The 27,456-nt window shown below is 46.3% G+C and overlaps 1 protein-coding gene across 5 annotated transcripts in view; it reads left to right on the top strand.

Moving 5' to 3' along the window:
* Nucleotides 1–20,567, top strand: part of APLP2 (amyloid beta precursor like protein 2) — a 39,445-nt gene extending 18,878 nt beyond the window's left edge. The window contains exons 4-18 of one of the 5 annotated variants that reach the window (XM_048968180.1): nt 2,466–2,578; nt 4,073–4,248; nt 4,765–4,982; nt 6,578–6,745; nt 8,719–8,834; nt 9,043–9,117; nt 10,319–10,477; nt 10,888–11,016; nt 12,481–12,580; nt 13,131–13,301; nt 13,900–13,935; nt 16,698–16,777; nt 17,581–17,655; nt 18,090–18,245; nt 19,024–20,567. In XM_048968180.1, the coding sequence (XP_048824137.1) occupies nt 2,466–2,578; nt 4,073–4,248; nt 4,765–4,982; nt 6,578–6,745; nt 8,719–8,834; nt 9,043–9,117; nt 10,319–10,477; nt 10,888–11,016; nt 12,481–12,580; nt 13,131–13,301; nt 13,900–13,935; nt 16,698–16,777; nt 17,581–17,655; nt 18,090–18,245; nt 19,024–19,125 (1,874 nt within the window). In that variant the 3' untranslated portion in view covers nt 19,126–20,567. Of the gene's footprint in view, nt 1–2,465; nt 2,579–4,072; nt 4,249–4,764; nt 4,983–6,577; nt 6,746–8,718; nt 8,835–9,042; nt 9,118–10,318; nt 10,478–10,887; nt 11,017–12,480; nt 12,581–13,130; nt 13,302–13,899; nt 13,936–16,697; nt 16,781–17,580; nt 17,656–18,089; nt 18,246–19,023 lie in introns of all 5 variants that reach the window. The other 4 variants (XM_048968179.1, XM_048968183.1, XM_048968182.1 and 1 more) reach the window with 4 other exon arrangements.
* The last annotated feature ends 6,889 nt before the right edge of the window (nt 20,568–27,456 follow it).

The following is a 27,456-nucleotide window of genomic DNA, read 5'->3' as shown; positions in this document are numbered from 1 at the left end:
TAATATTTTGTTGCCTTGGAAACTTAAACACTCTCCCTGTTCAGGCTTCCTGCTTCAGTCTTGGCAAGAGATCTCTATTCTGTTTCACTGCCTATGTTTGAATTTAGCTGATTCAAAAGGGCCCTGCTTCTTGCATCTATATCCTTCATCCCCAGTTTTGAACTGTGAAAGGTATCAGATAAACTGTCACGGATTTCACTGTACTTTCCAGAGTCCATCCACCCACTGCAATCAGGCAGCACTTGTTTACCATGCAGCTTTTGACCTGTAGGCTGTGACTGACACTGCTGTGCTGGTTTTCTTAATTACTGCATGTGTGTCAGGTTAGTGTGTAGGTTGGTATAAGAAAACATGAGGAAATTCCAGAGGTCTGTGTAGGTACTGTTCTCCTGTACGCAAAACCTTCTGCAGAGCATTAGTAAAAACTGAATTTGGTGTGGTTACATCCCCATAAAGAGACGCATCTCTTTGTAGGTGTAGAAACTCAGTTGGAGAAGCAACCAAACCTGACTGATCAGACAGAGTACTGCTGGTGGGAATAAGGATGAAATCAAGGTCTCTGGGTTCATAAGGAATCATCTGTTTTAAAAATAATCCTCTCCCAAGCGTGTTCTTCAGCTGGAAATTATCCTGATTGTGTGGCACAACCCTAAAATTGGAGAAGTGTGAAGCTGTCTGTTAAAGGCTGTCACACGTGTCGTCTGCTGCAGTGCTGTGGGCTTGTGAGGCTCAGCCTGTCAGCTCTTTGGTTTTTACATCTGAGTTACGAGTCATAAAATACATTTTTGTGGTCTTTATCAGTTTGCAAACCGCTTGTTGTAAATGGATGATGAGCACCTCTGGGGTATGCAGGGCGTTTTTACTGTAGTCCAACAGCACGTTTTCCTCCTGTTGCTGCTGGTGTTTCCCTTGCTGCACTGAGGAGCTGATAGTCTTGAGATAGGATCTTGCTGTCCCACTGTGTTTAACCTCTCTTGCCTCTCCCCTGCCAATGAAAGCTCTTTTGTATTTCAAAGATGAAGAGGGGAGAGCAGGGCCCCTAGCACCAGCACCCAGCTGTAAAACAGAGGTAACAATAGGATGGTGGAAGTGGGGCTGAACTGGTGAGGTGTGAAAAGGCAAACTGCTGGCTGAGCTGCCAGGTGCCATGGGAACACCTCTGCTGGCTGCTCTCATTCTAAAAGGAGGATTTTTTTTTTTTAATTAATAGCAGTCATCAGTGAAGTAGGAGTCCCATGAATGTGCCATGCATAGTGGTTTTCCATTTACAGCCTGAGATGAGAGAACTTTCCACGTCTTTCATTCCTATATTAGGAACAGGCTCTGTGGCAGCTGTTTATTACTGCTTGTTATTTCTGATCAGTTTGAGTCTTCTGCCCCCAAAACCACGGCCTCTTGACTTTACAGTTGAGTCAGTTTGAAAGGAGGAAGCTGCCCATCAGGTGTGTGAGCGTGCTGCTTTACAGCCTTTGGACTGATGAACTTTTCTTACCCTTTTTAGGGTATCTAGGCGTTCTCTTACTTAGAAATTACCAGAGTTGGATTTTAAATCTGCAAAGAAAAATCTCAGCTCTGAGAAAATGTAATATTTTGCTCTGCAGTGCTGATGTTTATTAGGAGTTTGGACTGAGTCTGATACTGATGCGACGTGTTGGTGCTAAACTGAGCTGTGGTGGATATTTAAGTTGAACAGTTAAATTCAACTGATGCAAAATCTGCAGGGCAAACTGACACCTTTGTCCCCTTTCTTCTCAAAAGCAAAGTCTGGTCTTGTAGCTGTGCCAACACTTGATTGCACTGGTGAGGCCGTGGTTATCTAAATGCTGGAATGCAGTGTGTTTGCTGAGTCTGGTTTTACCCTGTTTTTTTACTCTGTTTTTTCGGATTTATTTTGCTGTCTTCTGTTTTGGGTAGGGCTGTCCGAGCTGTGGAATGTGCCACAGCTGATCCTGAGCTGAGCCATCTGGAAACCTGAAGAACAAAATAAACAAGACTTAATCAGATACCCAGATACTGAAAACATAGATAACACTTGTGGCACGTAAAAATGTTCAGGATATTACAACAGCAGGCAGCTTGAACTGGCCTTGGTATGATACAGCTCATTCAGAGATTGATGATGAAGTGCTTTGAAAGCTTCCGTATGCAGATGCAATGTTCTCGAAGCTTTGCATGAAATTGCTCCAGCAATTTATTGTCAGTGTGTTGCCTTCAGTTCAGCCTTAGGATTTGTGCAGTGCTCAGCCATCGGCCCATTCTCCCGTTCTTCCCTTGGGAATCCCAAGGCTGTGGTTTTTTCCTGCCTTAGCACAGATAGCTGTGCCACAAATGTGCCTGCCCTGACTTTAAAGGCACTTAGAGCGTGCTTTGGAGACAAAGGCAGCATCAGGAGTCCCCTGTAGGATGTTTGTGATGGGATGGATGGGCCCTTGTTCACCTCCTTGTGGCCATCTCTTGTTCTTTAGTGGGTGAGTTCGTGAGCGACGTGCTGCTGGTCCCGGAGAAGTGCAGGTTCTTCCACAAGGAGCGGATGGATGTGTGTGAAAGCCATCAGCACTGGCACACGGCAGCAAAAGAGGTAACTGAGATGCTTTGGCAAGAGTGTTTACCCTGGGTGCGTGCACTTGGATGGCTGGAGAGATGGAGTGTAAAGGCGTTCATCTCTGGGGTCCCTCATTCCCACGTTGCAGGCTGCGGCGTGAGGCGGAGAGTGATGAAAAAATGCTTAAAATTGCTCAAGTGGCACCAAAAAGCTCAGTAGCTGGTTGAGTTATGCAAGACTGTCCTAAGCAGCTTCCCAAGATCATAGGCTGGGATGGAGCTGGGAATTGAAGTCATATCCCCAGGCTGCATCACACAAACCGGTGCCTCGTCCTTCCTCCCGTGGTGAGGATGGTCGCAGTGTCAGAGGATGCTTGGGGTTTTCCATGCACATTTTCCACTAACGTTGGTGCTGCTGCTGGGGATTTGGTTTGGAGTGCAATGCGAGTTATGTTGTGACTGATTAGTGAGCTTTTACATAAGAGATGGATTATCTTCTCAGAACAAATCTAGACCGTGGGGGCTTTGGGTGGTTTGTTATGTACGTTGGTTGGAGTTTTTTTTAAATCTGCCTAGCAAAAATATTACAAATTCTCTGTGCACCCATTTCAGCTGAGAGTAATTAAAACAAAAATCACAGTTAAGTATACATGTTTTAAATTTTGTGGAAAGAGTAACACAATATTTAATTGTGACAGTGTTAGTAAATAAGAGGTTAAGGATGTACCAATTAAGCTTCTATTTCTTTAATTTCCTGGGAGAAAAACCTGTCTTAATGAAGCTGTGCTAGAGGAATTGCTTTTTAATTGAGGACAAACTTTATGTACAGAAAATATAAAGATCACTTGCTTTCAACAGATTTGTTCTCCAGAAATATTTGGCTCATTTCATATCCGTGCTGTTACAAAGCAAAATAGAAGAGAGTTCTGATCTGCATAATAAAGCCTTTCTTACTGCATTTTTGACTGCAGTGCCACAAAACAATACATTTCCGTAGTTCAAGAGAAGTGTATAGACATAATGTCTAAGCACAGTTTGAATTGGGCTTTTTCTTGAATTATCCAATTGATTTTCATCTACGGCACGTTAAAATAATCTTGACACAAGGCACAGTTGAGTAATTACTCACTTACTCATGTGAAGTTTAATAGATAAAGTTTAATGAAATGGCCAACCCAGGAAAGCAAACAGCAATTCCCTTTCTTCCAAGTGCTCTCTCCCTTGAGTTGGCAGCTGATTATTTCTGCAGAGCTTAGCAGGGCTCTGACAAATGGGTGGTTGATAGGGGAGGGGCTGGGGGTTGTTCATTAACACCAGGAGGTGCTGCATGGCTCTGGATCAGAGACTTTTCTGGGGATTTTTGCTTATGCTACAGGTTTCAAATCCATTTGCTTGCAGTGTTCAAACGTTCAGGTCATACATTGTTATTGTTTAGATTATTGGTCCTCCCATCACTGGGACCTCTGCTAGGCAAACGTTATCCAAAGCAAGGGTGTGATCCTCATCTGCCACATGTGGGCTCCTCTTTCAGGCCTGTCTGACAGAAGGGATGATCCTGCACAGTTATGGCATGCTGCTGCCCTGTGGAGTAGACCAGTTCCATGGAACAGAGTACGTATGTTGTCCCCAGACCAAAATTGTGGATGAGGCTCTGTCCAAAGAGGAAGAGGATGAAGATGAGGATGAAGACTATGACACTTACAAAAGGTGAGGTTCTTAGTGCTCACGCAGGTTAGCATCCCTGTATGTGAAGCTGCTGTTACCTGTTTCACATAGGCGGTGGGGTTTGAGAGGAGAATTTCTGTGCTTCTCAATTTCCCAAAGGAGAGTCCTGAGCATTAACACGCCTTGCAGGATGATGAGTGACTTTTCAGTACTCCTTTTACAGCAGTTGAACAGCCCCTTCTTTCCATTCTCAGTCAGAAAGACTGATGGCTGCAATAGGTATTTCCCCACAGATATTGCAGGTTTGATCTTACTGAAAAGAAACTTAAATAAGCATTCGGAGCCCCTCACTGAGCTGGAGGCATGAAGTAGCTCTGCCTGTAATAGCTGGGCTGTTGAGTCCCAGTGCTGGGGCTGATCAGCCATCAATACACTTATTTTATCATCTTTGGTTGTCCTAAAACAGATGAAAAGGGAGTCATTATTCTGTTATGCCAAAGGCTGGCTGCAAAGGAGCTGGCTCTACCTTAACTCCCTGACTTCACTTTATCCCTTCAGTGAGTTCCCTACAGAGGCAGGCGTAGAAGACTTCACAGGAACAGCTGTGGAGGAAGATGAGGATGAGGAAGATGAAGGGGAGGAAGAAGAGGATGTGGTGGAAGATCGTGATTACTATTATGATAGCTACAAAGTAGATGATTACAATGAGGAGACCACTACAGAGCCCACCAGTGACAAGGCTGTTTCTGAAAAAGAAGTGAGCAGCGACATGAAATGTAAGTCATGTTCTGGCCTCCAGGCCTCTTCCTTCCTTGTACTCATGTTGGCTGTCAGTTGGTGATGGATTTTTGATCAAGTCAGTAAATGCCACTTGGAAGTTTTATTTGCCAGATAAGTTAGCAAACAGAGGGAAGCTGATGATGCTTGTGTTTCGAGTGTTGAAATTAACTCTCTGGAGCACGGGCCATATGTTTCCAGATAAACAGCAGAACTGCTGGCAGAAAGCCCAGTGTTTGGCACACTCAACAAGCACCTCCATGAAGGTGCAGTGTTGAGTCAGAAAATAATACCGGCATAGGCTAATTTTGGAAAATCTGAGAGACACATAGGATACATCTTGAATTTGATTCGGGGTGGGTACCTTGGATTTTGTGTGTTATACCCAGATCACAAAAAGGAGGCTTAAAGTGGCGGGGTGTGTTCTGCAGAGATGGTGTTGAAGCTGCCCTTTGAGGCTGTGGATGATACTTGGTGCCCCCCTTCCAGTCTCCATGTCAAACAGTAATAGCCTTTGCATGAATCCTTCTCTTTTCACAGAAGGAAGAAAATGAGCACAATCGGTCCACTTTCATTGCATAAGTATTTGCAGTAGCTCCTGCTAAGTGGTCAGTGCCATTCTGAGGGCATCTGTGTTACAGAGTGTCCTATACTTTGCATGTCCAAGTGTCCGCAGAGAGAAGGAGGAGTTAAGAGGGATTGAAATTCAATTAGCTACAGATCACTGAATCGTTGCCAGCAGTTCTTGCATCTTGCTGGTAAAATGCCAGCGTGCTGCAGATAATTTTCCTTGCTTAGGTCATACATGTACAGAGCTGTTACAGATCTGCAGATGTTGAGGCAGATTTGGAACAATTTGACTGCAGTGTTTTGGGGGTACACAGTCTCTTTTCTTGAAGCACCATGTACAGTTGCTGACTTACGCAGCACATGTGTTCTCTTGCCTCAAAATAACCCATCAGCTTACATTGCCTGCTTATTGTGAAGCAGCCCACTTGCCATGGCTATCTGGACTTTCAGTATCTAGTGCATAGCCTTCAAAATCTAACAGCTCTAATTGCCACAGCGATCATGTTCCGTGTGCTTAGCCTGCCTTTTCACTTGCTTTTACACCTCACCTGTGAGACACTGAGCATCTGTCCAGGCAGAGTGCAGTGGAACAGAACGTCGCTGAATGCGTTAAGCAGCCCTAATGGGTTTTCTCTCCATCATGCTGGTTTTGTACAGCGCAGGCCCTACCTTTGGGACACCCAAGACATAACTCTGGCATCAGCAAAATAGATCCTTGCTGTTCCTAGTGCTACTGATGTGAAATTGCTCTTGCAGATGAAAGCTGCGTGTTGAGACTCTGGCTTGGGCAGCTTGCTGCACAGCGACACGTGCAGCCTTTCCCTTGCAGTCCTTGTGGCAAACACTTGTCAGATGTTAAGAACCCCCCTCAAACTGACAGAAGCCCTTTGATGAGGGGCTGACGTAGCGACGCCGAGCCCAGAGGTGCAGAAGGAGGTGTGAACCAGGGCCACCACTGTGTTGTACGTTGCTCGGCACGGCCTGTGTTCCTCACCAGCTCACGTTCTACCCCGTCTCCACACAGCTGTCTGCTCCCAGGAGGCGATGACAGGGCCCTGCCGGGCTGTGATGCCTCGTTGGTACTTCGACTCTAACAAGAGAAAATGCGTTCGCTTTATATATGGAGGCTGCGGAGGCAACAGGAACAATTTTGAGTCAGAGGAGTATTGTATGGCTGTGTGTAAAAAGATGAGTAAGTCCTGCCTCCCGTTGGCCCCTTTGCAGCTAGCTATTGTCTGTCTGGCGTTTGGTGTCTCCTCCTCCTTGCCTTGGTCAAGAGAGGATCCGTGTGTAGCCCATCCTTTTGGTTCTGGTGTCTGTCCTTTTGCAGCAGTCTCCTCTTGTCTCTGCTTCTCGAGGTCTTTAGGTTTGACTTTCATGGGGAAAAGTGGTTCTGGTCGCGTGCTGTCTGTCCTTGCCATCGGTCTGCGGCTTACCAAGGGCTTGGTTATCTTCTGCATCTATAGCAGGAACCAGGGGCTGTCTCTCACCTCTTGTTATGGAAGCACCTCGCTTGCCTTTTTGCATAATGGCCTTTTTCCCAAATATATGGAGGAAAGCACTCTCTCTCCCCCCAGTCACATTGCTGAGCATGTGTTTGACTAGTCAGTCCTGAAAAGCTCGCCGTTCTCCTGCAGGTAGGCGTTTTCTTGCTATTACATTTTCAAGAAAACATCAGTGAAGCAGTGTAGAATTCAGATTCCCATTTTCAGCTCGGTTTGAAATATGAATCACGATTCAATCCCTGCATTTTTTTTAATTTTTTTTTTTTGAGAGCTTGAGGTTTTTGGCACCAATTTCAACTGGCTTTTATGTCAGATGATAAAACTACCAAAAACATTTTAACCTCCTTATTAATCTTATTGTTGAACTCCAGCACTTCCACTTCAGCTACCATTAAAGCCTTTTGAAAGGCTTTTTGTGTTATCTGGGGCTTGGCAGTCTGACTATACAGCCATAATCCTGTTTACAAAATGGGCTTCATGCAAGTGCTTTAGATTGGGCTGATCTAACTGAAGTGGTGAAATAAAAGATGTGGATGTCAGGAGCTTCTTTATACAAAAGTTTGTCCTGTTACAAAGGGATTTGGGGCTGGAAAGAGTCAGAGCCTGGTTCAGAAATGCCATGAGCAGGCCCAGAGCACAGTGCAGGTCTGGTGTTGTCCTTGCACATAGCAATAATGCCTGTGTTGTATGTTGCCATTCTTTCAAGCAGTAATTCTTCCCCTTTTCCCCCCCTCCCTCCCTAGTAAAGGGAAAGGTCTGTGGAGTCCATTGCCTGCTAAACTCTTCCCCTTCGTTCATGCTAAAGCACAAGGTGACTTTTGCTCAGAAGCAGTCTCTTCCAGTGAAGTGTTGGAGGTTTTATCTGCCCGTGTTAGCAAAATGGTTGAAGGGTTACCTTAGCTTTCCCATTGTGCTCTCTGTCTGTTAAAGGGCAGTGACAGAGCACATCCTGTTTGCTGTGGATCCTTTCAGAAAGGGCTCTGGGATGTGGTATGTCTCAAACTTGCAGTTCTGTCAGTTCTGAAATCCTGTTTCTCCCCTTGTTGGAGTTGAATGTCATAAAGATGCAAATCGCCCCAGTTTATTGGACAAGTCAGTTTGTCTCACTGAGCCTCCTTCTGTTGCTGTCTTGTCTAATATCATTGCCTGTTAGTCCTGTATGATGCATCTGCTACGGAAGGTAGGTTTGAAGTGTTAAAATACTGGGTGGTGTTTTGTGCAGATCTATTGCCGAGCTCCTTAATCATGATAATGATATCTGGAGCCAGCTTGTCAGTGAACAGCTAATGCACAAAATGTCATTTAAACTATTCAGAGCCAGTGGGAAAGGGAAAAGAACAGAAGTTCTTTATTCTGCGATGCAAGTCACTCTGTTCCTAGAGCTGAGCAGTGCTGGTCTTAAAGCTAATGAGAAGACCAAACAGGTGCTGGTTGTCACAGTGCATTACTGTGTGTTTGGGCTGACGTAACTGACTGATGTTGTGCAGTAAATTGGCAGCTTAGAGATACAAAAATGGACTCGTGGTAGGTGGTGGTTCAGCAGGCTCCACCTGATGGATTGTTAATCCTTCAGGCATGGAGATTTCTCTCCCTACCTGTCTTTTACAGTCCAGGATCACAGTTTTCTGAACCTCCACTTATCCTTACCCTCTCTTTGCAGTGCCAACTGATGATGTGGATGTGTATTTTGAAACCCCAGCTGATGACAATGAACATGCCCGCTTCCAGAAGGCGAAGGAGCAGCTGGAGGTCAGGCACCACAACCGCATGGATCGGGTGAGCATTTGGCTTTGGCCTTTTGTACTGCACTGTGTGGCTGCTGCCCCTGTGCTTCTGCACAAACTGATGGCAGGCTGACTTTCCAGTCTCTGGCTTCTGTGAGTTTCCTAAACTTGGCCACAGCATGGCAGTTAGATTATCTCTTCTGTGAAGATCACATATGAATGTCTGTCTTGTTGATCTGCTCTGTTCTTTTCTTTCCTAGGTGAAAAAGGAATGGGAGGAAGCAGAGCACCAAGCTGTAAATCTCCCCAAGGCAGAAAGACAGACTCTCATTCAGGTAAGAGTTGAAGGGCCTAAAGAAGAAACCCACAGGTGCTTGGCCTTCATCTTGTCAATAAACTAAGCGACAGATACCAATATTGAAAGCCAGAAAATGACTGAAATGGAAGAGCAGCTTTCCTGTTCTGTCAGCAGGTGCCTTTTAGAGGAGATTTGATTCAATTGCATGTTTTGTTCTAGAAGTTGGAGATGATCTGATGTCGTGCCAGGTCCATTCCTAAGCCAAGTAGGAAGAAACTATCCCACCCCAGAACAGAGCAGCAACAGAGCCAAATTGTAACTTCAGACCTTCAGCCTGCTTTGCACTGAGCAGTGACCTCACAGCCCTGTTCAGATTGGCCCTGGTGCTCTGGTCACACATTTCCTGTTTGGGCAGACATAGTGAAAACCACTTAGACAGCAGATAAAGCTTGGTTTGCTGCCAAAATGCCAATCTTTGGCCTTGTGAGTAGAGTTCAGTTAGATGATGAAGTTAATCAGGAATATGCTTTGTATGGCATTGTTAGAGGCAGACTCTCCTGGCAATGGGAAACAGATGAAGTTCCCTCAAACCAGTGTACAAATAAGTGACTGACTGGATTAGAAGCCCAATTTGGATTTATCCTGGAACACAGGTCTCTCTCCACATTGTTCAGCATAAGCTGCTGTTCGAAATCTGTGCAAGTCTGAAAGAGTTTTCCATTGTCTGTGATGAAACAGAGCAATGCTTAATGAACCTCTCTGTTCATTTGGAGATTCTGGTTCTGACCTTTCTACCAGAGTGTGCAGAGATTTGATCTGAAGGCGTGCTGATGGAAACTTCCTTATGCAATACCTCTGACTTTTGCAAATTCAGATTAATAGCTCTAGAGTGAAGGGATCAGTCTTGTTCCTGCATTACAAGGTTGAGTTACAAGGGAAAGAGTTAATATTACATCATTTGTTCAGTGTAGTCTTGGTCTCTCAGCTCTGAAATAATCTGTATGTGCAAGGCCATGAGCCCCCTTCAGACCTTTAAAATGGGTTGTTTAGGAAGCTTGGAAGGTAAATTGTTAGTAGTTAACTCACAAATACGAAATCTGCATCCAATCTGTCAGTTCCCCTCTCTCCTGCTGAAGATGTCTAGGACATGCAGTGTGACAGGCTCTGTTTATTCTGAGGAGTTATGTGAGTGAGAGAGATCCTGAAGCACGCAGTGTTTTATCTGTTCTTTGTTCCAGCACTTCCAGGCAATGGTTAAATCTCTGGAGAAGGAGGCAGCAAGTGAGAAGCAGCAGCTTGTGGAGACTCACCTGGCTCGTGTGGAAGCCATACTGAATGATCGCCGTCGGATTGCCCTGGAGAACTACCTGGCTGCCCTGCAAGCTGTCCCACCACGAGTGAGTTCCTTTGCAGTGGTGTTCTATGGTGAGGCAGTGCTGGGTGGAGTGACAGGTGGGAATGGCTTGGTGAGGAGGCTGTGACCTGCTGGGTTAGAAGCTAGGAAGAGCTTCTCAGTAAAGCTTTCTCCATTGTGGCTGTTCCTGCTGAAGACCTAGCTGTGAGTCTCCTGATTGACTCACGCTATTTTTTGTCTATTTAAAATCACTCTGCCTTCTTTAGTGCTTGTAAGGCCCAGCGTTCTGAATCAAACAGACGTAGGGAAAAAAGGTCTTATATAAGAGGTTTGTACAGATCTGTCCAGTAGCAAAGCAGGTTCACCTCTCAAATGCTGTATTTCAGTAGCGGTTTTTATTTGAATCGAGTGGGTTTTGAACTCCTCCCTCTCACCCTCCCCAAAATCCCGCAGCCCCACCGCATCGTGCAGGCTCTGAAGCGCTACGTCCGTGCTGAGAACAAGGACCGCCTGCACACCATCCGCCATTACCAGCATGTCCTGGCAGTTGACCCAGAAAAGGCTGCGCAGATGAAATCTCAGGTATAAGATCATTTCTATCAAGGGAGGCGTTGTTACCCAGCAGAGGCTCTAGCAGGCATGCATCAAGTCCTCACGCGAGTTTGCTGGGTGCTATAGCAACTTGACAGGCTTGTGTGGAGGTCTCCCATTCTGTATGCATGCTGCCTGCCATCAGATACTCTGCACAGCTTTCTTCAGTGCATGACTCAGTGTTTAAAAAAAAATTGAGGACTGGGGTTCTACTACCTTGGAGGTCTGGGGATTAGGATTACTTTGGTGCCATCTTGATGTGTTTCCTTTTGTTCAGTACCCATGAAATTATTTATTGGAGACTTGGTCATCTTTGCATGCACCTTCATTTCTTTAAAGACCTTTTCATGTCTTTCAGGGCAGGTGGTACACCTTCACGTCTTGTCTCTCTGCTGTTCTACCACTGATTCTTGCTTTCTTCTTGAGCTGCATGTCCTCAGAAAGATTGATAATAATTGTGATGTTTACAAACTGTTGGTTGGCTTGCGATAAAGAATATACATAGCATTCTGAGAGAGAACTTAGCATATCAAACGCAGGCTGTCCTGACCCTTTGTTCTGAAGCTGCCAAAGCCCAAGAGGGAGTGTGTGAACTGTATTCTTAAGCTGAAACCTCAACAGTCCTTAATTTGTTCTGAAGGCTGCAGTGTCAACAAATCGACATGTGAGGGATGTGGGTGGTACAGTTCAATTTCCATTCACTTTACTTTTCAGATGCACTTTAAGCTCCTCAATCGATTCCTTTGACTGACAAGCTGCCACATGTAAAATTAAATTGCTTTCATCCTTGCTCTAAAAGGTCAGGTACACATTAGACTGTAAAAGAGGTCCATTCAACTCCTTAGCTTTCTCCAACATTTGGCTGTCTGTATTAATGTGTTTCTTGGTCTGCGTGATCCCTGATTATGCAGCACCCTCTGCAGGTCAGGCTTGACTTCACCAGTGAATTTAATACGCATGGGGAATGTGATTTGTGGTTGAATTTATTTATCAAATGAAGGGAGAAAGCTGTTGCCAGTGAATGGGTGTAGTGGGTACAAGAAACATGATGTGTCCTTTGTTCTGAAAGGCACCTTTGTTCTGAAAACAGAGGATAAATAATATTGTATGCTCCCTTTTCACAAGTCTTTTCTAGTAGTCAGGAATGATAATCCATTTAACAAAGCACTTACTTGAAGTTGCAGCATGAAATGAATTATGACCGTATCTGGGGTATGGAAAACAACCATCTGCAGAGCTTCCGATAGAGAGCTGCTTACTGTGCAAGGCAGCTGAGTCCTCTGCCTCTCTTTCTTTCTCTCTCTGGGCTAGATGGACCAACAGAAAGGTCCCATTCTGCTGTCTGTCATAGCAATTCCTCTAGTAATAGGTATTTTATTTAATAAGTGGAGTACTGGTACCAGTAAAGTGACTGGCAGTCTGTGCCTACTCCAACGCGTTTGTGTGTGCTTGCAGGTGATGACACATCTCCGTGTGATTGAGGAGCGGATGAATCAAAGCTTATCTCTGCTCTACAAGGTGCCATATGTGGCTGAAGAAATCCAGGATGAGATTGGTGAGTGTCCCTGTGCCAGCTCCCTTGCCACTGCGTTAGCCTAGGATCACTGCCTTGGAAGTGAAGCGGAAAGATTGCTAGCTCCCTTGAGGATGCCCTAAACAAGAAGTACATGGGGTAGACACAGAAATTGCAGGGCAGATATTCTGTGGGTTTTGCAGCACAGCAGGTCAGAGCAGCTTGTCCTAAGAACATTCACTGTGTCAAAGTCAACAACAGGCAGAATAGCAAAGCTGTCATTCAGAGGTAGATGAAAAAAGAAGCATAAAAATAAGTAGAAGCTTTCTTGTTTTATAGGGTTTTAATCTCCTCTTGCCAAAACCTTGGGCCAAAACCTCAAGCCTCTGGACTCTTATTTGCATGTTTTTCTGGCGGGTACCTTTAGTGAGCATTCCGGATGAGACCCTGGTGTATGCAAGATAAGATAACCTGGCAGCCCAGAGGAGTGTTTGCCTTGCAGCCCTGCATCAGCTAGTTCAAACCATCTGCCCCTTTCTGTTCCTGCCAGGCTTCATGCAGTTTGCCTAAGATTGCCTCTTATTCCTTTTAGATGAATTGCTTCAGGAGCAACGTGCAGACATGGATCAGTTCACATCGTCCATTTCTGAATCCCAGGTGGATGTCAGGGTGAGCTCTGAGGAAAGTGAAGAAATTCCCCTGGAGGGCAAACCTTTCCGTCCGTTCCAGGTGAAAACATTCCCAGCTGTGCCTGAAAACGAAGGTATGTAGCACTGAAGAGTTGGGTTCACTGGCTTCACAGAACATAGGCACTGCTTTCTTAACTGCTAGGGCAGCTCAGTGGCACAGGATGTTCCATCCCTTGGAGTCATTGAAGAGGAAAGCAGTTCCCCCAGCCTGTGTACGCTCAGACTGTGTCCATTTGGAACAAGTAGCGCTGCTACAGATTTGCACTGAGCTGCATTCTTGGTTTCCTGATTTTGCTCGTTGCAGAGCTGTTTTCTCTCTTTCCATTTTGCAGGAAGTATTGAGTTTTTACTGTGTAGCTTGATTCTGGAATTCGCTGTCACTGTTTAACCAAAAAATTCTTGTGTAAGTCTTTGTGCCGTGACCTGCTGAAGGGACACTAGAATCTTTTCTCTTTTTAATACTTACCTATTTTTTTATCAGCGGGTGTTGGCATCTGGTGCGTGTGTGTGTATTTATTTTAAAAACGCTTGGAGAGAGTCCTGAGCTTAAAGAAAGCTGTAGACTAAAAGCTTTTCCCAGGGTCTGAGTCAGAAATCACGCGCAAGCCTTTTTTCCTTTCTCTCTTAATCTCCTTTCTCTGCTATTTTTGTTTTTGTTTTCCCTCCTGCTAGATCCTCAGCCGGATTTGTACCATCCAATGAAAAAAGGTTGGTTCTAAGCTGCTCCCTCACAGTGCTTCTATCACTCTCCTACCTTCTCTGTGTGCCCGATAGCTTCATTTTAGTTTCATACTCACCTTTGTTTTCATTTCCCTGCCCTCATTTAGTTTAGTAACCTTCTGTTTGCTTGTTTAGGCCTAGTGTTAAAAAAAATAAGCTAGTCTGAATATCCAGTTGGTTCTGTGTGTTCCTTTCTGATGGGCTAGCAGGTGTCTCAGAATACACAGATTAACTTCTTTGCCCTCCAGAAATGTGGGCTTAGCAGCCTGTCTGAAGCCAAGCAGTACTTTATATCTCATTGTCTGTACTCAGATACTCAACACTGATCAAAATAAACCAGGTAGTGCTGGTGTCTGAACAGTCTGAAGGCTGTTCTGCTCCTGACAACAGCACTGATCTGGGGATCTGAGTGCCCCAGCAGTCCCAGGCTGTACTTCCCAGCTAAACACCCTCCTGGGCACTGTGGGAGATGTGTTCAGGAGCAGGTAAATGGGAGATTCCTTCTTCGTGTTTTCTCTGCATCTGTTTGCCGCAAGTAGCATCCCTCCATATGAGCAAAGTCCTGTGTGATTATCTGTTTCTCCTTGAGCTCATTATTGATTGTGGTGTCTGGCTAAAAAGGGGCTGACTGGGCTCTAAGAGGGGCATGGAAATATTGATGTTCAGTTCCGCTCTGTGTCACAGATACAGTCTCAGGTAATGATCCTGCCCAGCTGACCTGCTAACTGAGCCAGTTCCCAACGTAGCAGTGGAAGGCTGCTTGTCAGAATGCTGTTGCAGAGCAGTGGCACACATGGGGGGTAAAACAGTTGCTCTGTTCTGCCTTTGGTTCCATATGTGTTGTGCAGAATTTCAAAGCCAAGGATTTTGCTAATAGCCATCCAGTGTGAGCACAGATAAGTTTGTAATGTGGTGAAGACCAGACAGCATTACCAGCATTTCTTTACAAAAGTCACCTTCATCATTACGGAGCAATGCACAACTGACCACACTGGAAAGAATTGTGACAGTCTTTAGTTGGATTCTTGGTTGATGTGCTGTCTTAAAGATGATAAGTGTAGGCTGTCCTTCTCCCCATTTGGGTAAATGGAAGTTTCTGATGATGTGGGAACAAAGGTTACATCCTACATTTCCCCCTTCTTCCTCTTTTCATCGAATTTCTCAATGGCTGCCAGGGAGATGTGCTTGTTTTGTGTGTGTGGTTACTGTGGGTTGGTTTTTTCTTTCTTTTCCTAGGAAATATATAACCTAAACTGCACCTTAGAGCTCTATAGAACTGGGTACAGCACTGCGTGACAAACAGCAAAGCTCAGTGCAGCAGAGCTGAACCCCAGCTCTGGGGACTGCCTTGTACTGACCCCTGAGAACTGGGTGAAGCAGCCACAGGCCAAAAGCTGGCACAGTAGTTCTCTTAAAAACTATTTGTGTCCAGTCTGTCCAGAAAATCCAAATCATTGACTTTCACAATAACATGAGCTGCTCCACCGGCCATGGGAAGTCAGACTGGCAGCTGTGGCCGTGCTTGGAATCTGATTACAGTCTCCAAAGAGCTGTGAAGGGAAAGGGAGTGAGGCAGAAGTCTAGATGCTCCTTTTGGGAGGAGCTGGAGTGAAACGTTGGTTTCCTTGGCGTTTTTGTGCAGTAACAAGCTTGTCAGGGTAAAAACTTGCCACAGAGCCAACTGCCCTTTCCTTTGCATCCTGTCAGAGAACATGTGCCAATTTCAGCACTGGCTGACGTCGTGTCTCAGGCAACCTGCAAGCTCAGCAGCTTGTGAAGAGGTGCACACAATCACCTGCAAAGCATTAAGTGCTGTAGTAATATTTTCCCCCACTAAGTGCCCCTCCTTGGAGGGACCTGCCTGCAGCTTCCCTGCCTCCTGCTGTGCTCTGGGGGGTGTGGATGTTGTGAAGGACGTTGTGCATCCTGGCAGTGGAAAACTTGCAGTCTCCTAACTTGTTATGTGGCAGTCGGTCGGAGTATCCTGCGTCAAATTGTTGCTGATTGGATCTATTTATAAATGCTTGAGATCAAAACAGTTTATCCAGAGCGGCCTTCTGTTAATTGATATTCTTTCAGCATATAGTAGTTCTAGCCTAGAAATGGGTGAGTGATGTTCTGGTACAAAGGTAGTGCAGTGCTTCGCTCCTCCTTTGCCCTGGGATTTACCATTTCTGGGCTTACGCTGGATTTGGGACAGCAGCTCCTTACAGAGCTGTACTGGGTGACCTTGAGATTCTCATTCCTGAGATGCTCGCTGATGCGCTCGATTCCAAAAGAATGGATGATGCTGACCGCGCAGTTGGAAGCTCTCCCTGTGTGCTGGCTGCCAGCAGAGAGGAGACGTGCTGCCATCACGGGTCACGTTGAGGTGGTGGTGACCCTGGGTGACACTTGCAGGAAGGAACTGCACGCTCACAGTTTGTGTTATGTGTTGTCTTGGAACTTCTAACAGCAGTACTTAACAGTACGGTGTGTCCGAATTCACACTTCAGCCTGTTTTGGTGAGTCCTGTCTGCTTCTCTCATTGCCACCTCATTTCCCTTCATTAACAGAACCTCCCTGATCACTTGTCACTGTAGCATAGCTTATGAGCTCCCCTTCTGACACAACAGCATGAAGACAGCTTAATAATCAGCGGTCCGTGCGGTTAAATGCAGTAGCTGTGGCAGCTCTACAGAGAGTAGGTAATCCTTCCTGCGTGGTGCTAAGGGCTGACTGATGGTCCCTGCCTTGCTCTTTTGGTGCAGGTTCTGGCATGACTGAGTTGGATGGGCTGATTGGCGCTGAAGAAAAAGTGATTAACAGCAAGAAGAAAGTGGATGAAAATGTGGTGAGCCCTCCACCTTTATTTTATAAAGCAAAGCCTGCCGCGGGCACTAATTAATAGCAGTGGCTTGTTTTCATTCCTCCTTCCTGCTAACAGAATGCCAGTGTATTCACTGTCCATATGGTGTGGGGGAGTCAGTTTTCTGACTATTGTAGGCTCTTAATACTGATTAGCATCAGAAGGGTGGGAGGGTGAGGGAAGGAGAGAGATCTGGATCTTTGGCAGTCTGAGCTGGTGAAGTGTCTGATTTAGTAATTGCTTTCCCAGAAAGAGACCCTTTGATATACCTTTGTTTTAGCTAGGTAGCTTTCTGTCTGTACACTGAAATGCTGTTGTGTTCCACCTGCTTTCCCACACGCTTTTCTTGGCAAGATAGGTCTCACCTCATCAAGGCAGGTGATCCGGTAGGCGTAGCTCTATCTGCAGCATAACAAATTCGCTCAGTCATAATGACAGCTGCCTTACAGCAATTGCCTGGCTTGAAAAAGAAAAAGTTGATTTTTGGAAGCTTTCTTTCAAAATGGTCCTATAGCCACGTGTCAGATCTTAAATGACAGAAGTGCTGTGTGCAAGGCGTTTTAATTCAGGCCTCCAGTAGTCTAGACTCCCAAATGGCTGCAGTTATTTTCTTGGTCGGGTCTGAAAGTTGGAGATGATCCCACGCTTTGGAGAACAGGGTAGAATGGTAGGTGGTTCTGAGCCCTTGCGAGTATTCATCAGAAGTCTCTTGTCTGGCTTCATGTTCCCTCTCCCACCTGTCTATTACAGCTCCTTTCATAAAATGCTTTTGTGGCTGTTTTCAGGTCATTGATGAAACCCTCGATGTGAAGGAGATGATTTTCAATGCGGAGCGCGTCGGTGGGCTGGTGGATGAGCCGGTATGTCCAGGGCTGAGTGCAGTCCTGCTGACCTCCTCACGCTGCGTTTTGGTTCCTGCATGTTACCAAATCCCAGGGTGTGTTGACAGTGCTCTGGGAAGTCATGCAGAGCGTAATGCAGTATGGCACCCCTGCATAAAGATAACAGTAAAAGCATTAGATGCTAACTCGACTCTTTTGTTGCAAGAGTGCTTTGTGGGATATGAAAGCACTGTGGGTCAGTGCTTGTCCGGAATGCCTAAAGGGGGAAACAATTTTGTGTTCATTGTCCTTTTGACAGAAGGGGATTAAATATTTACACTGCCACACATCGTGTCTTGATACCACAGCTGGTTGAAGACCTTACTGGTGGCCACCTTTTAGGTTTGCAGTCAGCACTGCAGATCTCACATCACTCCTTTTTTATGCCTGATCCGTTGCTGTCTTCCTTTCAGGATAATGACAACTCGCTTCGTGATGACTTCAGTTTCAGCAGCAGTGCCCTCATTGGTCTGTTGGTGATTGCCGTTGCCATAGCTACTGTGATAGTCATCAGCTTGGTGATGCTGAGGAAAAGGCAGTATGGAACCATCAGCCATGGAATTGTGGAGGTGAGAAACCACTCTGCTCCATAACTGAGATGAAAATAGTCAGCACTGAATCACATGCTGCGTGTAGGGGGCGAAGATGGCAGTAGGTGCCAAACCATCAGCTGCTCTGCTCTCGGCTGGAGGGGTTTCACTGTGCCCTCACTGCCATCTTTGTCACTGATATATTAGCATGCAGGTAGCACTTGTCAGCGTGCCATGCTGGGGCCTGTCACATCATGGTTGTATTCACTTATCACAAGGAATTCAAGTAGGCATCCCTGTCTGGCTCAGGATAGGATTTAACAGTAGAGGAGCTTTTGAGGCGATATCTTTAGCAGGGGAGTCAGTCAGTCAATCTGTAGTAATTTGTCCTCCCAACTAATATAGCAACTATTAAGTGTGTGATCAGCAGAACGCTGAGAAGCAGTTTTTTCATCATCCTTCAGCTCCCAAAATGCACGTTGCTAATGGCAGCTTAATGGAATCTGGAGAAAGCTGCTCTTCCCCTTTGCTCAGCTGATGAGGGAAGTGATAATGACCACTGTAATGAGAGAAATGGGTCCCAAATTTGTCATGTTAAATAATGTATTAGAAATCTAGGGAGAACATCCCCAAAGAAGCAGGGGAGTGCAGAAAGCACAAACACCTGGCTGAGGAATCCTGTTAAGCAAATAATTTTTGTAGGTTTTTTTTCTGTTTCCTGCTGGTATTTATCCAACATGCTGTATTAACTGTCTTGCTGTGAAGCAAGGCCTTTTGAGAGCCTCCTTTGACCAGAAATCATCCTGTCTGTCCAAAGGTTGACCCAATGCTTACCCCAGAAGAGCGGCATCTGAGCAAGATGCAAAACCATGGCTATGAGAACCCCACTTACAAATACCTGGAGCAGATGCAGATATAAAAGAGATGAAGATACAGCAGCCCTGATGAGGAAAGGAGCAGGGCAGAAGGGCCAAAGTGGTCCAGCGTTTTGGATCAACTACTGACCAACCGTTGCTTCAAGAGGACTTCATCTTACATTCAGAACTCCTGGATCATTAAGACTATAATTACTACTGTAGAGTTGCAATTTCCATTCTTTTAAATGGGTGAAGAAATGATAATATAACAATATGATATATAAATCTCCTTAAATGGGAAAAATGGATCTATTGCAGATATTTGACTGAGATGTAGTTTTCTTTTTTTTTTTAATAATCTGAAAAATACCAGTTCCGTTGTACTGTTGTCTGATACAAGCTCTATATATATAAAATGGGAAATGTTGATTTTTATTTCTGATAGACCACCTGTATATTGAGGGTCGTTTGTACCAGCCCGCCTTGTAAAAAGGAGACAGCTGTGGCTCTTCATTCTGGTTTTTATATATAAAGCAGTATTTTTTTTTCTTTATTTTTTTTTTCTTTTTCTTTCTTTCAGTGAATTTTGCTGGGAGTTGCAAAGAGATTAATTTAGGGATAGGAACTATGAGAGCATAAACAAGGAAGGAATTTGGAATGGCAACGAACAAAAATCCTTAGAATGAGGAAAAAAAAGGAAAAAAAAAAAGAAGAAAAATCCCATCCTCATCCACCAGTAATGTGCACCCTGCTGCTTAGCAGTGTGGGCTCTAGAAATCGAGACTCCCTGGAGGCAAGGAGTTAAAAGGCTTCTAGCATCTCTGTTTATAGTTGCTCTAGTGGAATGTTAGAACATGGTTTGTGCATACTGGGGTCTGCACATTCCCCTTTCAGATTCAGTTCTGCTTTAGAGTTGGAAGTTCCTGGTATTGAATTTAAATCCTCTGTTCTCAACCAGTTTCCTTCAGTACTCACCTTGGCATTAACAGCCCCTTTTGCTACTACTTTCTAATTTTCCCCAGCTCTCCTGCCTCACCAACATGGTAAGTAGTTACAGAGGTGCAGTGTTCTGAGCCTTTGCATCTCTTCCAGTGCTGTTGGGCTGTAGGCATGGCTTTGGGTCTTCCCCAGAATGACAAATCACTGCGACAGCACCTCGGGAGCTGATGAACGTGGGGAGAGGAGGGAGGGCTAAGTTGGGAAAGGGATTCTGCCTGCTTTAAGGGAAATTGGGTGCAAGGCCCCGAGAAGAACAAAAGGGGTATTGTTCTGCTCACCATCTTGTCTTTGTACTGCTTGTATAGTTGGTGTTAATGCTCACGGCTTTTTTAAATCTGGAGGTTCTGGTAACCTGTGGTGTATTTTTTCTATTTCTCCTGTGACTTTACTTTCTTTTCCCTTCCATGTCTCTTCCCACTATGCACAGATTTACCTGCAAACTCCTTAGTGTGGTCTGTGGGGAATGTACAAAGTTTAAACACATCAATAAACACTTTAACTTCCAGATGGTTTCTTCTCTTTATTCGTGGTCTTGCCTCCCACTTTGTCCTTGCTAAACCTGGGGAGACCTTTTCCCACCTCCTTGTCCACCTCTCCTTTACTTCCCATCTTTGAAGAAATGTGCTGATACTGAGACTGATGCTTCTGCCTTGTCCAGAGTCTTCTGTGTTACTTCCAGATCCTGCTGGCCTTTGCAGAGAGAAGAAGAAAGTAAGGGAAAGGAAAACTTCCCCTTGGCTGGGGAGAATCTACTTGGTTAGAGATCGCCTGGGCAACCTCATGCGCACAAAGCTGTGGGCCCCGATGCGATGCTGAGGGAGCTGGCAGGAGCGATGGTCAGACTGCTTTTGAAAGGTTATGGAGAAAAGGAGAGGTGCCTGAGGGCTGGAGGAAAGCTGGTGTGGCTCCAGCCTTCAAAAAGGGCAAGGAGGAGGAGCTGGGAAACTACAGGCTGATCAGCCTCACCTCTGTCCCTGAGAAAGTGATGGAGCTCCTCATTCTGGATGTCATCTCCAAGAGACTGGAAGAAAGAAGGTTATCAGGACTAAACATGGATTCACTGAGGGAGAATTGTGCTTGGCCAATCTGGTAGCCTTCTGTGATGCCATGGCAGCTGGTAAATGGGAGAGCAGTGGGTGTTGTGTACCTTGGCTTCAGCAAGGCTTTGATGCTGCCTCCCTTGCTGGTAAGCTGGGGAGGTGTGGGGTAGATAAGTGAGCAGTGAGGTGGGCTGAGAGCACGTGGCTGGCAGAGCTCAGTGTCATGGGATGCATTCCTGGGTAGGAAACCTGCTTTAGCAGGGGGAGCATGGACAAGGTGATGTCCAGAGATCCCTTCCAACCCTGTGGTTCTGTGGGCGTGATGCTAAAGCAGTGCCTGGGACTCCTGACTGGCATTACATCCTCATGTTGGAGCATGGGTGGGTTACAGATAAGAGGGCATTCAGGGAGACAAACCTCAGTGTGTGATGCAGTTTCGTTGTGCACTTCTTGTTGATGGCCAAATTGGAAATACTTTGAAGATGTGAAGAGCCCATGGCAGCAGTTTGCTAATTGTAATTAGCATTGACTGTATCACTTTTAATGGTTTTGTTTCAGGAAGGGAACTTGAGTGTTTGGTTTAACTCTCTGTTCCAGAACACCTAAAACCAACAGGCTGTGAAGCTCACAGCTGTCCCTGCTTCTGTCTGTCATTTCTCTTCTATTTCCCCTCTTTGAAGTGTGACCTCAAGCACAAATTCTTCCTCTCTCACGTCTCTCAAAAATGACTGCAAAGTCACTGCTGTTTGAGCACTGGTTTTGGGGACCAGGAGACAGACCTGGCCTTTCTTTGTGTTGACCTGGGTGGTTCCCAAAGGCTCTGAACAGAGGGGAGAGAAGGCAGGAGAACACACGAAGCTCTAAGAGCTTTCAGTAGGAAATGATTGCGTGTTCTGCTTCTCTTTAAAATGGGCTCCTGAGTTCCATTGGAACTCCCATATTCTGGCTGAATTATTCAGACTGCAGGAATGAACAGATGCTGTCCTAGAAAATGCCGTCTGTTGGCTTGTCGCAACTACTTGGGAAAGAGTTTTGATTTTTAGCTGTGAATTTCATTTAGATGATGCTGCAGCGATTCTCAAATCCAAAGCTGTTTCTTGGATTGCACCCTCAGGTAGGATGGCTGGAAAAGAAATGAATTACGAAGTCTGTAGATTGAATTCTAGAATTGAATTTGAGCATTAGATTTTTTTTCCTTCAATAAATTCTATTGATCCCCCTGTAGTAGCAATGCTGAGCCACAGCCTGAAGCAGTGATGGAGAACCTGGTGGGAAGGCAGGGCCAGCACAGGTGCATGCAATGCACTGAGTGATGGAAGGGATGGAGCCAGGATCCACCCCTTCCCAGCCCTCATTTAAGGGTTGGCAGTAGAGATATGGGCATCTCACTGGAGATCCCTGCCTACCTGAGGCCTTCCGAAGGTAAGCAGCTTTCTTCCTTTGTTTCTGTGTCCATGGCTCTTGCACTTGGGCTTATCCTCACTTGCTGCAGCCTAAAACTTTGCTACCCAACTATTATTGCTGTGCTTTCCATCACATTATAGCATTACACCCCCAAAATAAATTCATCAGACCCGAATCCCAATCTATTAGTTCCATGCTCTGGTGATCACTGCTGAGTGCTGCAGATCAATTCCTTACAATGGATTTTGACTGCAGCCTTAGAAAAAGAGAAAGTTTAGAAATGTGCTCAAAGATCTCTGCTAAGAAGGTGTTCGCTGTACGTGGGGTGTCTTTGGGAGCTGGGAACACAGCAGGGGAGGAAGTGTGGGATGACTTTGTCTCTCTGCTCATTAACAATTGCTCTTCTGAGGTTGTGCAGTGGGATAATGTATATGGAAACCGTTCTGTGCCCAACAGTAGGTGGATGTAGCGTGGGCAGATTTATTTTGCCAACCTCCTTTGCTGTTACAGCAGTGGTGGTTTAGGACTAAGCATCGATGCTCCTGGGAGCAAACTGCAGATCTCAAGGTTAGTGCAGAGGCTGAGGTTGGCGTCAGCAGCAGGAACCTCTTTCTGTCTGGGTGTCTGAAGCAGTTGTAACTCGTTGCTTGGCATCTATAGAGATGGCAGAAGCTTCAGTGTGTGCACTGCAAGGGTCAAACAGTCAAAGCAGATGAGCTGGGAGACAGCCTGTTCTTATAGGACATAATAACTTCGTGTTGGCAAGCGGAATGATGAAGAGTAAGGCAGGGAAATGGAGGGCAAGCGGTGCTCAATGCTGAAATTAGGTATTTTGGAATGTAGTTAAGCCTGAAAGAAATGTCTGTGGCTGGAGATGAGCATTGATCCCAGTGGTAGGTGGGCTGGCGAGGCGCATTGTGTTTGCTCTGTTGAGGCAGACCCACATCCCCCTGCCCACAAGCAGCTCTGCTGTGATTTCTCACTGTAGGAAGTTGCTCGTGCTCTCTGGTCTCAAGCCCCACTGGGACCCCGTGCCAATCAGCTGGCTGTGAGCCTCAGCACAGCACGGGATGGAGCCCAGGGGAGCTGTAAGTGCTGCAGTGCGTGAAGTCAGGACATCCTTAACCCATGCAGTGCCTGGGCTGCCTCTGCTCAAGCTCCCCCAGTGGTCCCATAAGAGCCAACAGCATCACTGCAGGTGAGCTGGGCAGCTTTGCTCAGCGTTAACATGGGGTTTGGTTCTGCAGGAAGAGGTTGAAAATGCCCAGAGTTCTGTTGTATTTACCAGTGACCCGCGAGGAGCCTGAGCTTTGTTGCAGGAGCACTTAACCTATGGCCTGTGGGCTGCCGTGTGGTCTGCCAGGACAGCTCAATTCAGACCATTCTGTTTGCAGCATCAATCCTTCACTGAGAGCAGGCTGGAGGCTGAAGGAGGGGCTGCAGTGACACATCAGGCAGCCTTTGCATGGCAGCTGGGTGGTTCTGGCATGAGACTGAAGGTAAGGAGAAACGCTGGGGCTAAGAGAAGCGGTCCCATCTCCCATAGAGGTTGCCCTGAAGCTTGTCAGTGAGAAGGAGTAAAAAATCTGTGATAGCAGAGTTAAGAGCTGAGGATGTGGTTGAGCACAGTCCAGGAAGCTTAACATTCATCTTCAAAAATTGCTGGCTGTAACTGGAACAACTCCAGGCTATTCCTGTGTTCCAGACTTGTGATTTCCCCCCTTCCAGCTTCATGGGGCTGTGAGTGCTGTGGCAAATGTGACTTAACCTGTGTTGTCTGTCACTCCTTTCTCACAGCATCCCTTTGTTCTCCATCCCAGAGCAGGAGGGGCAGGGCAGCCAGTTCCACCTGGGATTTCTCTCTGGAGCATCCTCCTGGTCCCTGCTGTCTCCATGGCAACAGGAGTGGTTCAGCCCTCCCTCTGGGCTCTTCTCCCAGTGCTGTGCTCACATCTGAGAGCAAGGGTTCTCTGGGAAGGTCACACCAAGTGACCCTGCAGCATAATGGGCCAACACAACAGCTTTGTGCTCTTATTTATGCACCCATTGCAATCTGCTGGACAGGACAGTCTCCATCACTGCACACAAGGAGAAACAGACAGCTCCACTCACCTCTGCACAGCCGACCTGCGAAAGAAAGGGGAAATAAAAATAAAGAGGCTGTTATGCCCAGTTGCCCTTTTCTTGAATGTCCCTGGGGGGGGGGGGAATATATTGAAGTAAAATCCTATTTGATACCTGTGCTCAGGCAGTTGGAGGAGGATGGCTGTATCTCATGCCTGCAGCTTGCACGGGCTGACACAGCATGTCCTGGTTGGACCCTGCATAGGAAACAAAAGACTGTTTAAGCACACTGAGGAGTACTGATTGCTTTAGAACTCCCTTTAAACAGCAACAAATAAACAATAAAAGTCATCTTTTGGCATTTAGCTATTTATGTTCTGCCAGTTCCAGAGGCGCTCCCCAACCCTCACAGCCCCAGCACCACATTGACCTTCCCAGCTCCCTGTCCAGGTTCCCCTGGGGAGGCACTTTGTTACCCAGCACATGCTCAGCTCACTCTTTAAGGATTTCTTTCCCCCTGTGTTTCTCAGAGAAGCCCCCAGCCCAGCTACCCCAATGACAGCATTACAGCACACTTCTCACCCTGCCCTGCCAAACAGACAGCAATTTCTGGCCTTCAGTTTAAAACCCAGGCTGGAACTTGGAACACTGCTGCTCTGTGACAATATTTGGGCTCTGTGCTTTACAAGGCAACTGCTCTTATCTGAAACAACACTCACATTACATCTTGCTTGCTGAACAGCCATAAACCTGCAAGCTCTGCTGTTAGATACCAAAGGATGCCCCCCAAACACCACCATTTATTCTGTGCCACACATCCTCATGCTTGGCCTTTACTATATTTCTTCCCCAACCTGCAGTTGCTCCTATATGCAAAGCAGCACTGGGAGCAGCAGCTGCCCAGCAGCACCAAACACAACACACAGCAATAGCTCAAGGGAAAAACAGAACGTCGTGTCAATAATATCACTCCACTGCAAGTGCCACTGAGACTCAGCATATGATTCATGAGCAGCATTTGGGTCTAGAGGCTCAAGAATTTCACTGCTAAGACACAATTCTCACAATCCATAACCAAATGCTGCAGGTGGGAAGCAGGAGAGCCACTACTCCCCCAGCACAGGAGCTCACTCAATCCCTGACTAACTGTGCAATAGAAAACATTGCCACTAACCCAAGTCTTACACTAACAGACAGGAAGCAGCAACAACACAAGTGGATATTGCCTTCATTCCTGGCTCCAGTGCTGGCATTTAGTTAGGCATTAATGGATTGCAAGCATGCAAATGGAGGCTTTGCTTTGGGTAGAGGTGATTCCAGGAGCCATGGACCGTGAGGACAATAATACCGCCTGGAATGGCATGTCCACATCACTGCTGCCTCCCTGGGGCTGAACATGAGGGCTTTGCAGGGAGGTGGGTGTCCTTGCACCAAACCATACTGCTACACCAGCAGAGCCCACAGAACTTCCTCACTGCTGCCATTGCCCACTCACCAAGATATGTTGCCTTCCAGCTTGGGGCTAAAGCTGTGTAGGGAATCGCTTCCACCTGCAGCTCCTTAGGAACTGCTCTACAGATGCAATCAGAGCTACACCAACCTGCTTCTTTCTTTCTGTGCCATTGACTCAGTGAACATGAGTGACATCTCAACACCACCCAATGCTACTGCCCAGCTCAATGACAGGTCATGTTGTGTGCACAGCTCAAGGGAACCCTCAGGCATTCGCTCTGGGCACGGAGCTGAGCTCACTCAGCACGCAGGCATGAGGATCATTAAGTATTTGCTCTTATTTGCATTTCTTCAAGGAAAAGGAAACATCTCCACTAAAACCTGGACTTTAACTAGTGAAAACCTCAGTAAGAGCAATTCCACATTCCTTAGTTGTGATGTTATAATGTGATGGAAGGCACAGCAACAATACTGAAGAAGCAAAGTCCTACCTACAGCAAGTGAGGATATGCTCAAATACAGCTGCTATATACACAGAAACAAAAGAAAAAAAGCTGCTTACCTTTAGAAGGCCTCAGGTATGCAGAGATCTACAACTAGATGTTCTCACGTCCACTGTCAACCTCAGAATGAGGGCTGGGAAGGGGTGGATCCTGGCTGCAGCCCTTCCATCACTCAGTACATTGCATGCACCTGTGCTGGCCCTGCCTTCCCACCAGGTGCTCCATCACTGCCTCAGGCTGTGCCTCAGCATTTCTGCTACTCCAGGTAATACCAAGACAAGAAAAAAACTGCAAAGTGCAACACCTGATCAAAGGGGAAAGAGGATTTTTTCCCTTTCTTTTCCATCAAAGTACAGTACATGGGGCTATAACCTCTGCACTCAGCTTCCCATCGATGGCAGCCAGTCCTTAATGAGCCGACTGTGTGGCCATGCCTCTGGTCCCATAGGGGCAGCAAATACCATTTGCAGGGACCTTGCAGGGCTGGGAATGGCACTGCCCTGGGCAGTGGGCTAAGCCACCTCAGCCAGCCCTTGGAAGGGGATGTAGCACCATTGATGAACTTTCTCTTCTCTCATTAATCCTGTTTAATGACAACTTGGTCTCAGTGGCAGGAAGCGATTCCTTGCTGTCCAGCTGCAAGCCAAGTGAGAGACCTAGGAGAAAAGCAAAGGCCCCATCTCCTGGGCATGCCACATCCTTGTGCTCCAATTGCCTGCTCCAAAACTGCTTCTCACTTCTGATCTAAACCTGCAGGGCTGCAGCTGTGTGCCCCTGCTCTCCAGCAGCCCAACCAGTTCTCCATTCACTCCCAAACAGCCCAGCAGCCAGACATTGCCTTGCAGTGCTTCCAACCTCAAGGCACAGTGAGGAGATCCATAAGGAGGTTTATTATAGCACTTTATTTGAGACCGTGTACACTCTGTGCATG

The sequence above is a fragment of the Lagopus muta genome, chromosome 22, assembly GCF_023343835.1.
Source record: "Lagopus muta isolate bLagMut1 chromosome 22, bLagMut1 primary, whole genome shotgun sequence".
NCBI classification, from domain to species: domain Eukaryota; kingdom Metazoa; phylum Chordata; class Aves; order Galliformes; family Phasianidae; genus Lagopus; species Lagopus muta.
This window is presented reverse-complemented; position numbering and strand designations above follow the sequence as displayed.